The 14,115-nt window shown below is 34.9% G+C and overlaps 1 protein-coding gene across 3 annotated transcripts in view; it reads right to left on the bottom strand.

Annotated features, from left to right (window-relative positions):
• Nucleotides 1–14,115, bottom strand: part of CDH8 (cadherin 8) — a 146,201-nt gene that overhangs the window by 14,134 nt on the left and 117,952 nt on the right. For 2 of the 3 annotated variants that reach the window (XR_004753759.1, XM_035336571.1), the window contains 2 exons: nt 13,111–13,228; nt 5,321–5,441 (listed from right to left, as the gene is read on the bottom strand). Coding sequence is in view for 2 of the 3 variants with exons in the window: in XM_035336571.1 (XP_035192462.1) it covers nt 5,321–5,351 (31 nt within the window). In the remaining variant the exon portion in view is untranslated. Of the gene's footprint in view, nt 1–5,320; nt 5,442–13,110; nt 13,229–14,115 lie in introns of those variants that run through there. The other variant, XM_035336570.1, reaches the window with a different exon arrangement.

Here is a 14,115-nt window from a genome sequence, read left to right as displayed (position 1 = left end):
AAGAAAAGAAAAGAAAAGAAAAGAAAAGAAAAGAAAAGAAAAGAAAAAGACAGATACTTTGTTTGAAAAACAGAACAAAAGATACATGTTTGAAAAGGAAAAAAATCAAGCAAAAACAAATTTAGTATAGAAGAAGCTAGGTTCTTTATACAAAGCTTTGACACAAGTGGATCTGCTAGACAGACTGCCCTAGAATGCCACAAAGTTTTTAGCAAATACATCCATGGTTAGCAGAAGACACATACATCCGTGTGTTAGCAGAAGACAAGCACAAAACAAGAGAAATATGTTATAGGAGATTATTTTTCTCATTCAAAAATAGAAAATGGTAGCACAGAGACAGAAGCTGTGGGATAGATAAAGATGGTATAGAAAGAGACATCTGGTGTAGAATCAACTCTGTATTTAGTATTCCAGGTCCTTAGGCAGGTCTCCATTTCATTTCTTGAGCTATAGAACCACTTCTACATGTTTTGCAACTGGGAGTTTCAGAAAAATCAAAAGAGACAGTGTAATGCACTGTTGAAAATCTCATTCCTTACTGATCTGCAGGGAGCTGCTAACAGGTACCATTAACGTCATATGTTAGTATCAGATGAACATTTTAAAAGAAGCCTGCAATGAATGCATGGCATAAATGACAGAAATAGTGATCAAAAGACTTGTCCAAAATCATACAGGAAACCTGTAACCAAGCTATACAAAACTATTCTGAACTCCAGAACAATTCCTTAACCAAAAAACATCACTCCTGAAGATTGTTCTTAGATCAAAGGGGCTTAATCTGTATTGGGTGAACACTATATAATTTATAGAATGGTCATATATAATGGATTAAAGTGCTATAGAAGGTGACGTGGCGGAGTTCAGCAAGGTTAGGGAGTGACAAGCTCAAAAAGGCTACATGAAATATTTTTAAAATTTCTTATGTTTTCCTATAACCTAGATTTTAGCTTTTATTTAGATTAAACTGAATGAAAGTTTCCTAACAAAATACAAACAAAATCAGAGTTCTTTTTTTTTTTATGAAAGCAAGATGAAAATTGTCATTTATTACATTCAAAAAAAAAAAAAAAGGGAAAAAAAAAATAGTGTTCAGGTTCAAGACAGGCCTACAGTCTACAGAATACAAACAGAGTACTGTTATCAACGTTCAGTGATTATTACCAATCCAACTTTTAAGGTTTATGATCACAATACCTAACTCTATTCAAAATTCCACACATAATACTTTAGTTCTGACTTATCTCTTTCTATAGAATCAGATGTATGAAAAAAAAATACTCTATTGTAACAATTACTCCCCTGGAATGCACATAGCCATTAGTCTAGAAGTTGTTTACTTACTTGAGCCCACAATTAGAGTTTAGGTCAATCTGAAGTGACCTGACTTTGCTATCTTAATATGGGTGGGCAGCTATCACTGCTCAGCTGCTTCACAGTAGACTACACACCCAGCCATGTTACTTTCCAAGGACCCCACTAGCTCTTCCTCTCCAGCATCATCAAGCAGACATCTGGTCCTTTTCTTGAAGTTCTTCTATTTATCTCTCCCTAATAAGCTGCCTTATTATTTCACTTCAAACAGGGGCCCATCTTCACTCCTTCTATAATCAGCACTGATTACCAAGTATGCATATCCTGTCATTTTAGCTACCCTCTCTCCCTAAACCAGAGGGGTCAACTTCTTGTTTCATTTATGTTCTGTATTTGGCTCAGAATGTAAGATCTCTGCATTCAGGAATATCACATACTTTACCTCTTTTCTAGCCCCTAAATGGATTGCCTTCTAGGCATATTTATTATATAAACATTAAATACTAATAATTACATAAATATGTGACTAATTACTGGATGCTTGCCAAATAGAATACATCCTAATTAGACAGAATTAAATGAAGACCAACAATGTGACTCATTTTACAACAAGGCCACCCATGCAAATTACAAAATCACAAGTTGATGGGAAAATATCATAAGTGATATCAATAGAGAAAACACACACACAAAACCACACTAGAATAAAGGGGGTTTTGTCTCCCTTATTTGTTAAAGCTTGGTACATGAAGCACTGGTCAAAATTATTAAAAAATGTCTATGTCACTGCTATACTTGCAGTATAGAAAAACAGCCCTTTCTTGAAAGGAGTGAGGAGAAAACAAAGGGGTATGGAATAAATGTGATCACATCAGACAGCTTCAGGGAAATGCGTAGACATACAGTCCATGTAATAAGCAATGTAATGGTCTCCTCCTATGAAGAATGACTGATTCCAATAATAATTACTTTCTTTCTGTACACCACTTGTGTAATTGGTGCAAAACAGGACGCAAACTGGAACATGGTCCTTGTCCTTTTCATTCACATTATAATGCTTTTCAGTAGTCTGTTTATACAAGCCTTTTGGCTAAGTGTGAAAAATGAGTACATTCCATCTTAATGGAGGGACCACGTCCAAATAGTCTGTATACTTTGTATTTGCTGTATGGTGGATTTATTATAACCCAGATTAATAAAATGAAAATTTTACTAATTAGAAGAAAATTTTAACAGCTAATATGACATGATTACTGCCTTTTTTTTCTTTCTTTCCCTTTTTCTTTTTCCATTTTTAGTCTATTTAGATCCTCACTCTAGTGGAAGAGTGGGTGTCCTGCAACTGAAACTTTAAAATGGGACTACTAGGTAGTTTCTCATTAAATGACATAAGAAAAGTACAACTAAAACCAATAATAAATAAATTGTAATTTCCCCTCAACAGCATGTATTAGAGCATGATAAAGCAAAGCATTCCATAACAAGAGCAACCAATAAATTTACAAGGCACAAAACAAGGAAGAATATGGTTTTGTGCCATAATTACCAATTAGCTACTTAGAGAGAAAATGCATATATTCAAAATAAAACAAAACCTAACAGTGAGCTGAAAGAAACTTGTTAAGATAATAAGGTAATATTGTTAACATAATACAGTAATATATTGAGATGGTGACAGGGTAGAGGCCCCAGCAGAAACTTCAGCTCTGGGACATCATTCATCCTACTCAGTGAATTAAACCTGCTCTCAAGCAATAAAACATAGGCAGTGCATTGCCCATGAACACTTCCACCTCAGGAGTTGTTCTATGCAGAAAATGTGGAGGAGCCACTAAGAAACCAGAAGCTCTACTTTGACAGAAATCTCTTAATATGTCTTCAGAAGACAGACGATTAAAAACATGGAAACTTATCTCCAAATATCCTATATGGACTTTGTTATAAAACAAACAAAAATACAGACAGACAAACCAACAAAAAAACATACAAATAAATGTATGGCACGGAGCAGTGGAGGGGATTTCTCCTGTGTCGTCTCAGTTCTAAGCGATGCAATACACTTCAGAGATTTTAAATATCTTCTTCAGCAGATCCTGTGATCTTTTTTTGTGAGAAAAATATTTCTGTTTTATAAGCACCTTACATTCCCAATGCAAACTGTCAGCTGAAGAAATACTACATCATTCAGAGAACCTAGTAAGCATAGCAAACATGACAAACGATAGTGATGAACCGTTATGCAGACTTCTCCTCTCACTCCCACTTGTTAAAGACCTACGCTTTCATGAAAGCTGATCTGCCCATCTAGGACAACAACTTGGTTAATTCACCTAACATTAAAGCAAAATGTATGTTAGAACTTTACTTTAATGTGATTAAATAGTACTAAGCTTACTAATCTGCATATATAATCATAGTATTTTAAAACACTTGTGAGATGTAAGGAGCATGTGTCTGCTGTCCATATGCTAACTTGCAGATCAGAAGTGGAGAAGACATTGGAAATAGTCTGTCCAAACAGATATTACCACATTAAAAAGTCTGGAACTTCTTTTCCAACTTCCATATGTATAAATTTTGTTTCTGTTTTGTTTGTTTAAGAAAAAGAAATAAATATAACACTTGTAATAAAACAACGAATAGGGAAGCATAAGGGAAGAGAAAGGAGAAAGTAACTGAATTTCCATTTTCCTGTGCAAAAATATTTCACAAAACAGATGTGTTTTTGGTGCCATATTTGGCTACAAATCAGTGATTTTAAAACTAGACACAGATAAGAAAGGAGGCAAATGCTACGCTATGAAATACCTTTGAAATCCTATAATGTAACTATCATGGTTGCTGTTACATTTCAAGAAGTTATGTTTTTAGGGAGCCCTTGATAAGAAAAGGGCTATTTAAGCAATGTTCAACAAGGAAGACCAATTCCAGAAGGATGGTAACTGTGGATCTTACTGTTGTCTTGTTAACAGCTAGCATAGAAGTTTTGTACTCAGTAAGAACCATGCCTTTCTTTTTGCTAAGCAGTGCTGTTTTGAGACACCAAATTATTATTATTTTCTTCTCTATATTGCTGAAATTAACTCATACTGAGGATTCAATTTGTTCTTATCTCTATTGTTTCTTTCATCCACATTCCCCATCATCATTACTGAAAGAAAATTATTTTCATGCTAATTTGCTGACCAAAATCTTTTCCTCTTCTCTTTTGTTTTCATAACCTTTTATCCTGCACTTACTCTTTTAAAGTAATGTCAGTGTTGCTCACCTTTCTTTACTTTTATTATGAAATTAAATAAAAAACTGGAATAAGATAAGTATGTTACACTGTCTAGGCATGATAAAACGCTTACAGCAGGAAGATTCACAGCTGTCCAATCCATCTCCTCATCATGAGTAAGCACTGTCATACATATGGTACACAACACTGACCTCAGATCTTTTTCACTCAGATTGCATCTGGTTCTTAATTAGTTTGATTTATAAAATGAAACATAATTGATGCCTTGGCAACATTATTTGTGCTAGCAGCACAAATAATAAATTAAGAATAAATGAAGTAAAAGTCTCTTCGGTCATGTATGCATAATAGTATGCTGTATATATACAGTATTATCCCGGTTTTCCTCACTCACATTTTGTGTTGTTTTGGACTGGGTCATGCTTGTCCTGAAATATCTATGTAATTTTGATTGATTCACGTGATATAAAATGCTTTTTCTGTAAGGGTATGATGCTGTGGAAATTACTCTTATTTTCCACTCTGTATATACATCTCTTCTGTAGTTGTATAATGGTTTACATTTGTGAGAGTTTGAAAGAAGTTGTCATCACAGAGCTAAACTAAAACAGCACTGAAAAGTTAAACAGCACTAGGAACAGAATTGCTCCCAGAGAAACACTTTACCAGCAGCAAAACTGTAAAAAGTACAGACGTGCTGGGGAACACAGAAGAGCTGTGAAGAAGAGCCTAGAGATGCCTAAAATTGGACAATTGGCTTACCAGATGGCCCCCTCCTTGCTGGTTCATTCATCAGGTTGGCCTGTCCAGTCGAATGAAGACTTGATGGATCACTTCTGGCTTAGGGCGGAGAAGAGAGGGAATCTGTCTGGAGCCCTGCATCCTGAATACAGGAGAGGAGTGAATAAGGTTTCAGATGGACAGAATAGACAGAATGGTCAATGTGTGGAGGAGCTTGGTAGCTGAGGTTAGCCTTTGAAGAGCTGATTCTATTTTTCTGACATTCCCTTTCAGCTAGAGCAGCTAAAGGCACCAAGAAGAATTCATCTTGTTTTTTATCTTATGGAAGTGGTGAAAAGCACATAACCATTGTAAGAAGGTCTAAATCATCCAGATAAGACTAAAAAGTATGTTTGCAGAGGAACTGCACTTAGTCTTCACCTGTTCTGTGGTTCTAATTAGAAGAGAGTCCAGAAAGAGCATTGATCTGCATGCAAGAAGAAAGATGGGAGAGACAGCAGAAGCAGGTGTCAGTGAAGAAAGTGGCACAAAAAGGATTGGAGTGGAGAAATGCTGGTTTCCCATCCACACAAATGGAATCTTCGCTTCAGAAAATAACATCACATCCTTCTATGCCAGAGAAGTTGTTTCAAATAGCACTCAATTGATATTCAACATCAAGGAAAAACAGAACATCAGGGAACAACGGAACATAGTCAATAGCGATGATAGTAAAGAAAGAAGGGGGAAAGGAAGCAGAAAGCTATTAGGTATGAAAGATATATACTGAGAATATTTTCAGTGATGTTCTCAGATTAGATGGGACTAACACTACTGTACCATGGGAAGCGTAACCTTACTAGGACTGCAAAATGGTATAGTAGAAAGGAGTTGAATATATTACTTCAACAGCAATGTGAAATCATACATTGAAAAAAAAAAAAAAAAAAAAAAAAAAAAAAAAACATTCAGTGCCTGGCAAGTCAGAACTTCTGAGCACTACTGGAATGTACTGGGGCCCTTGGTGATATTATAATTAACTTGAAATTCTACCAGTCTTCTAGAATTTGAAAACGGTCAAAAGATTTATAGTACTGATATCCACCTGGCATTGCTTATCACTTTATCGCTAGCATAAAGGGCTCATCTTTGTGATTCTTCAGAAAGCATCTCTTACTTCACAGGATGACATTACATCTCAGAATTCTGTCAGATATGTAAATAAGAACATTGGTTACTTTTCCTATAAAGGATGATCTAAAATATTTCTAATCCAAAGCAGTTTCAATCTGGTCAATTGTCTATGGAATAAGGATGAAGAAAGCTAAGTTTAGTAAATACAGAACTGCATTTTCTCTGTTAGAAAAACAAATTATTTCAGGGACTCAAAATTTATCACCTCAGGCAAACACACTCCCTAGGAAAAGCATTTGTACTAGCTGAATACCACTTTTTGGATATTGATGGATTGTAAGCTAGAATCTGTCCTTCCCTTTTTCAGGCCAGGATCTTTCTGCCTGCCTGCTCCAGTAGTGGAGGAGCTAAGCAGCAGAGTGATTCTCTTACCACCACACAGCTGGACTGTAATTCTTACTTGCTTTCCAGCACATAGACCAAGAAACACTTGAGACACTATTCTTAGAATTGGGCTTGGACCCAGCAGTGTAATCCAACTTGTAGATAATACATAGAACATAGTAGTTCGGGCCTATAAAGAGCATTTTGACTTTTAACTGAGAAAGGTAATTATGTATCCAAAATATAGGAGTTTTCTGAAATACAATTTCACACCAAAGTACTCTGAAACAACAGAACTAAAAAGTTCCATGGGACTAAACAGTTCATTATAAACTATACCGTTCTTAAAATAGTAATAACTTAAGATTGTTCTGTTATGCTCAGTTTCTATAAATGTTGAACTTTGCTGTTTAAACAGCTCCAGTTTTAATGCCATGCTGAAAAAGAAAAAAAGAAAAAACAAAAACAAGATTGATAGAATGATATTTATACCTTTTTTATTTTATTTTATTTTATTTTATTTTTATTTCTTTCCTTTTTTTTTTTTTTTTTCATTTTGAGCTCTCCTAGAAAAACATGACCTGTGTCTGTGGATGGCAGATTGGCACAGAAATCCCAGCTTATAGGGCAGTTTGTGTTTGTTGTTTTTTAATACATATGTATGATTTGTTTTTAACTCTACTACTTTCACAATGAATGCATATTGCTATGCAAGCATTCCCTGTGACTTGGGACATATTAGAACTGTACTTTGAAAGTCCAATTATCATGTATAAAAGTATGGTGATGATAATTACAGACATCAGAAATGTATAAGCATGTGCTTTCCCTGGAGAATTGCTATCATGAAACACCCTCTGGCATGGATGGCAGCTGGGCCACAAAGTTTCCCAAGGCTCTTGAAAAATTGCATTGAACTGCAAAGAGGAGGATTTACAGCTCCTATCCAAGGGACCATATGGGTGCTGTTATTCTAGACGTTCATTGTACATCCATCAAGAAACGATGGGTTTAATGATGTCCTTGCTAAGGCAATTTGTACTTGAGGTCAGTGGGTTAACTTTGAAATTGGGCAACGTGGAAGGAGGGCAATGAAACAGCAGTGCCACCTCTTAGCTCTCTGAGGTATATATTTGGAAAGAAAAGTCAATCAAAACCACAGAAGGCGCTTTAGCTGGCAGCTGAGACAATGGCAGAGAGACTTATCAAGAAATGCAAAAGGAAACTGATTCAGGGAAAGAAACTCATTTTAGCATGAGTCTCTTGTGGGAACAAAAGACTCGCCCTCCAGGTATGCATTTGACAGATGCTGCTAAAAATACTTTCAGGAAAAAGATGTGTAAAAAAAATAGGTTTTATTATATTAAAAGCACAATGATATAGAAATACTTTCAAAAATTAAGTAGTTCTGATCAGTTGCTTTTATTTTCTTATCTACGACATCAAAAAGAGAGGTTGCATTTATTGCCTTCTCTGGCGATTTCTAAATAGTTTGGAAATACATCTTTATTAATGGCGAGGCAGTGATGAGAACTAGCAAATTTTGAGTAAGATGTGCAATAGTATCCAAAGGCATGCAAGCCAGCTAGTGATTGAAGTGATTATAATGCCAGTGAATGCCTTTTAAGTGAATGACACATTGCCTACTACTTTCAAGGCAGCACAGATCAAGTAACAGATTAAACTTGCTAGACTGAAAGAACAAGAGAAATGGGCATTTAAACATGAATATTTTTGGAGCTGTTACAGGTATCATAAGTATAATAGAATATGCATGGCTAAGCATAAATATTAAGTTTGATACAGAGAACCAACAGAACAGTTCATCACTGAAGTACATATAATGTTTCAATTGAAAACAAACAAACAAACAAAAAACTCTTTCCCTCTTTCCTTTGCACTCATGATAGTCAGATTGGCCCAAAATCAGAGCTCAAATCTCCAGAAAGACAGTGAATATTTTGGAGAGAGGGCAGGCTGATTATAAGGCCATCAGCAAGAATACAAATGTGTGCCATTAGGATGGTTCTCTTAACCCTAAGGACAAGGTCTCCCCATGTCCCAGGCAACGCTGTGATTGCTGCTCCTAAATGAGCCCTAGTTAGAGGTATGTAATACCATATTTACACAGTAGTGATGCACCATTACTTCTGCCAGAATAGCTGTTGCATTGAAGGCACCGTAGAACATTTTATTCAGGGTTTATTCCATTAGGAAACAGAATTTGGCATGAGAAAAATGGAAATGCAATGGAAACATCTTTTGGGAAAAACTTGAAGTCACTTTATGGCAAAGATGTATTTGCTAGTTTTTGAAAGTAAAAATTGCATTGGCAGCATATCAAAATGTTTACATCTGTGAAAATGCTTTTAGCAAAAAATTCTGTTCTCACTTGAATAAACTAAGGAAACCATACGAACGGTAGGAATTGGATGCTGACAACAGGTATTGCTGTGAGAGCATTGTTTGGCATGCAGGAGACGATCAATGTACTGGCATTAGATTTTAGGTAATGCTTTGAGAAGACCACTCACCTGAAAAAACAGTCAATAAATGCTAATTCCATTTCCAGAGGTCTCATTTCAATTTACTGATGCCCTGACAGTACAAAATACTTAACAGTCATCTAAGTTTCTGTCAGTGTTTTGTTATTTGTTGTGCTCCTACAGCTTTTTGCGCGAGTTAATTACATTCAGCTAAGGATTCAACAACACATTGCTAGAATGTATCAACATCTGTCTAAACATCAGATATTTTCATCTTAAGTTTTAGGTTCTTGCTGGTTTGAAGTTTGTCAGGAGCACTACACAAAACATTTATTATCATTTTTCCCATTTCTGCTTCTCTCCAGAAACCCAGCACAGAACAGAGACATGTGAAAAGTAAGCAATCAGGCAGTCTGTCTGAGTTTGTGCAGTCAAGGCTTTGATATGGCACAGACTCACAGATTTAGTCACCTGGATCAACAGAGAAAACATTACTTGATTTCTCCTGTTGCATTAACTTCTTACATTTTTACCACAATTTAATTATTTCTCTTGTGAAGGGATAAAGTTTGTGTGTCTGGTAGGCTAAATGCGTTTCTTGCATAACAATTTGAGACAGTAGGATTGTTTTACTTCAGATTACCAGTAGTTGCCCATTTAGCCAAAGCACAAAACCTAAGAAAAACTACTCTGTAGCAGACATTTGAGCTGGAAAAAGAACAGGAGGAACAGATCAGGAGATATGAGAAATAAGGTTGCTGAGAGATGATCTGCAGACATTTGATGAGATGTATGATGACAGTTAAATTTACATTTTTACATTACTTACATCAGAAAGACACTACAGCCTCTACAGTTATTTTAGGACATCCTGTCTACAAAGAAGAGATTGTAAATATGCAAGCCTAACAGCACAAAAAAAGAAAGGATACTGGTATATCCATTAAAGGAACAGATTCTGCTATGACCACAGGATAATTTCTACAAAATATAATTTAATCTTGGGGAAGTGGCTTTATTTATTTATTTATTTATTTTCTGGTTTCTGATGAAGACACAGCATTGTGTCACCCAGTTAAGTGGATTTGGCAATAACAAAGTATTCTATCAGAATATTTGTAATATAATTGGGGAGCACAGTTAATTACTGAAGTATCTTGTGAACTTGCCTTAGGGCAATCTGGAAAGTATTAACGATAGAATTAGCTCATAGGCAACAGAGCACATGAGTTAATGATTAAGCTTATGTCCCATATAGCAAGATAAAATTCCAAAATATGTGCATCTTAGTATGAGGGATGGAAACAGAGCATTGCAGCCTTCTTCCCCCAGCAGATGCCAAACTGCATTGTTTGCATACTAGTGCCAACAGATCAAATAATGTCATTATTTTGTGAAGTACAGAAGTAATTGCCAAATGCCACAATCCTATCTAAAGCACAAACTAAGAATTCAAAAGCATAGTATTCAGAAAATCTCTTGGGGGGTGCTTTTTGTTACCTCTGCTCTTGAGAGAATTTCAAGAATGGCAAGATATGAAAAAAAATAAGTAATTTTTAAAAATCACTAATGCTGCCAAATAAAAAATTGGGTTTCTGTGTTATGTTTCCTGAGATATTGGAATCTGTTTGTAAGACCCATAAGAGGATAGCATTTCTTCTGCAAACATCATGGCAATCTTTGCTGCCTTGAATTATTCCACAGGGCCAGGAACATGAAAGGAAGTCAAGGCTGTGGTGTCACAGTCAGGAAGATGTCAAGGATTCCAACCACCAGGGTGAGGAAATGTTTTCTAGTTCCAAGCCTAAGTGGGTTGAGCACTGATTTAATCCTAAGAAACACATTTCTCCAGAAATGAGAGCAGGTTTTGTTAGAGGCATTTTCTTACATTAACAAACCACAGCAAACTGGCTTTTGGACAGTCCAAACTTGCATTAGTACAACTACGGAGAATTTTGATTGATCAGTTCTGTGTTTTTGGGGGGGAACTATGGAGTTAGTTCAACACAAATAATCATTCATGCTTATCTGGCAGATATACACAAGCCAAAGTCATGGTCAAGTTCAGTGTTTAAGTGGCAGAACTAAAAAAATATTTAGTAAAGATTTATGATGTTTAAATGGCATAAAATCTCACCCCAACCAAATTATACCCTGATTTGGCTTTGACAGGAATATTTGCTTCTTCTGATCAATGTTGATAGAAAATAAGGATATGTATAGTGGAAATTTTATCCTTGCATGCTGAAGGATTAAATCAGAAAAGTCTTTTCAAGTGCACTTTTGCTTCCAGGAGATTTCAGTTGGTTGTTTTAAAAGGATTTACACACATTTAACCAATTAAAATGTACAAAAATTTACCCGCTTAAAACGAAGTATAGCAATGTTGTAATAAAATTGGACTAAAATGTTATATGAAAAGGTCAGGAGGCACTTTGCCATTGGCTGTGACTAGAAGTAAGAGTGGGTCTTATATGGCTAACAGATTGGAAGGACAAGGCTAATTAGTAATGTGAGCTAAGTATTTAAACATGAAGAGAAATGCTAAGACCTTTGTTTATTTTGTCATGCTGTGCAGACCAAACCACCATTCAGGATGCTAAATTCAATTTACACTACTGACGAGTACGAAATGGATTTTGAAGAGCTTTTTTTTTTAATCCTTTCCAGTAAGTGCAGAGAACATAGATGGGCTTATTTTGGACATGAAAGTACAAATATAAGTAGAGACAAACTTGGTGAATGCTGGAAGAGAAAACATCTAATGAAGAGAAAAAAATCAGTATATATTTAAACAGATTTAAGAATTTAGGCTTTTATAGCATCATATAACAAAATGGTGCCATCATTCTTCTTGGTTGGAACAGCTAGAATAATAAAAAATGAAAACATTTTCTTTTTGTTTGACATTTCCTAGATTATTTTTACACTCATGCACATACACTGCTCACATACACATCTTCCTATTAGTAATACAGATTTCCTTCATTATCATTTCAAATAAGAGAAATAAGAGACTGAACTTAACTAAAATTCTTGACAAGATAATATTTAACTCAAAAAACAACAACAACAAAAAACGAGATGAAAAAACTTTGCCAAATATTCAAATAAGTACAAATACATATAGCACCATTTGCAATCATTCCCAGCTCTTTCTCACATGACCTTCAAGTATACATGTGCCAAAAAAAGTATCAGTCTAAATCTATTGCTTAACAATATTAAATGGGCATTTTTTTCCATCATGCATGAAATTCAACTTCTGTAGTACTATAAAATGATGTTATGCCCTTCCAGAAGTGCTGTGAAGTATATTGATACAAAGTGCCCTTCTGGGCTTTGCTGACCTAGCAGATTCCTCTTTCTAGTAAAAGTGCTTCACTGAAATACTCTGGAACCTTTACACAGACAACGAATGGGCTTAAAAGGTGTTTCCTTTGGGGGATATAAGAGATACTTAATTTTATGCTCCCATCTATGGTCAATGTAAGACCAACGTTATTTATCAATATAGTTTCAGATTTTCATCTTACAGTGTATCACTGGAATTTCAACTTAACAGCAACATAACATGCAGCAAATCCATCCTTCAAATTTTTATTTAAGGCAGTGAGCTGTCTTCTGGATCTAAATCCAGTACTCATTTTACTTTCTTATCTACTGTAAAGATACTGGCAATAGCTTAAGAGATTTAATTAAGGTACCATTAAACAGATTATCTATATTTTAATTGCCCAAGGGACAAACTGTTAAAGTAACTGGAAGTCAACAAGGCAATTCCAACCAAATTAATTCAGGTACACAGTGCATATATTTTATATTTACCTTCATTTTTCTTGATGGTGAAATTTGGATTGTTGACCATTTCCGGAAGAAGACTATATAGGAAGTAATGCCCATTTTTAGGATCATCTTTGTCAACAGCACTGACAATCTGAATTACCTGTAACATAAAAGGGTCTCATGATATATTCACGCTCTGGTTAAACATAAATATTGTAAAGAACATTCAATTCTATAGAACACATTCTCACTTCTCTATGTGCCAGACTAAAAGTGCAAATTTATAAGCTGCAAGGCTATTAAAGATGTTAGATTGAAAGCCTGGGAAATGGATCTATATGGATCTAGCCCATCTAAACTGTTACCAGAAAGAGGAGGCAGAGGGTAAGGAAAGATGGGTATATAAGACAGGCCAGTAAAAACTGCTGCAATTTAGGCAAGTAATAAATTATTATTCAGCAATAAAGAAGGGAAAGAACATGATTCAGAAACACTCCAGATGCTTATAGTAGTCTTTCATTATATAGCAATGCTACTTACTGGACCAATATGTATAATATAACTTTAATCCCTTCTCTTTTCCTAAAATGTAAAAATTTATAAAATGAATAATTTAATTTAAATATACATATTTAATTCTGTATGTGGAGTTGTGATTTTTTTCCCCTTTGTTTTAAGAAAACCTCAGTAATTCCTGTATTAGGAACACGGGTTTGTTTTGAGAAATAGTTATTAAAAAGTGATTCACAAAATAATGCAGGGCACTAAAGTTAGGATACAAGATTGAGCAGGCTAAATTAATTTCAAATTAGGCAACAGTATAAATTTCATTTTTAAATATTAGAATAAAAATAGAAAAAAAAAAAAGAAGATCTGATTCTGTCCAAATTCATACACTTTTGAACTTTAAAATTTCTCTAACAAAATGTTAATAACTAATATTTTATATTGGTTTTATGGCAAGGGAAAGGACTATCAATATGTATATTACATATCAATAGCACTCAGTATCACATTCCTTCTTCTGTGTTCTTAAAGACTCAAAGA

This window comes from Oxyura jamaicensis, chromosome 11 (genome assembly GCF_011077185.1).
Source record: "Oxyura jamaicensis isolate SHBP4307 breed ruddy duck chromosome 11, BPBGC_Ojam_1.0, whole genome shotgun sequence".
NCBI classification, from domain to species: domain Eukaryota; kingdom Metazoa; phylum Chordata; class Aves; order Anseriformes; family Anatidae; genus Oxyura; species Oxyura jamaicensis.
The sequence above is the reverse complement of the archived record's forward strand: the minus strand, read 5'-3'. Positions and strand labels throughout refer to the sequence as shown.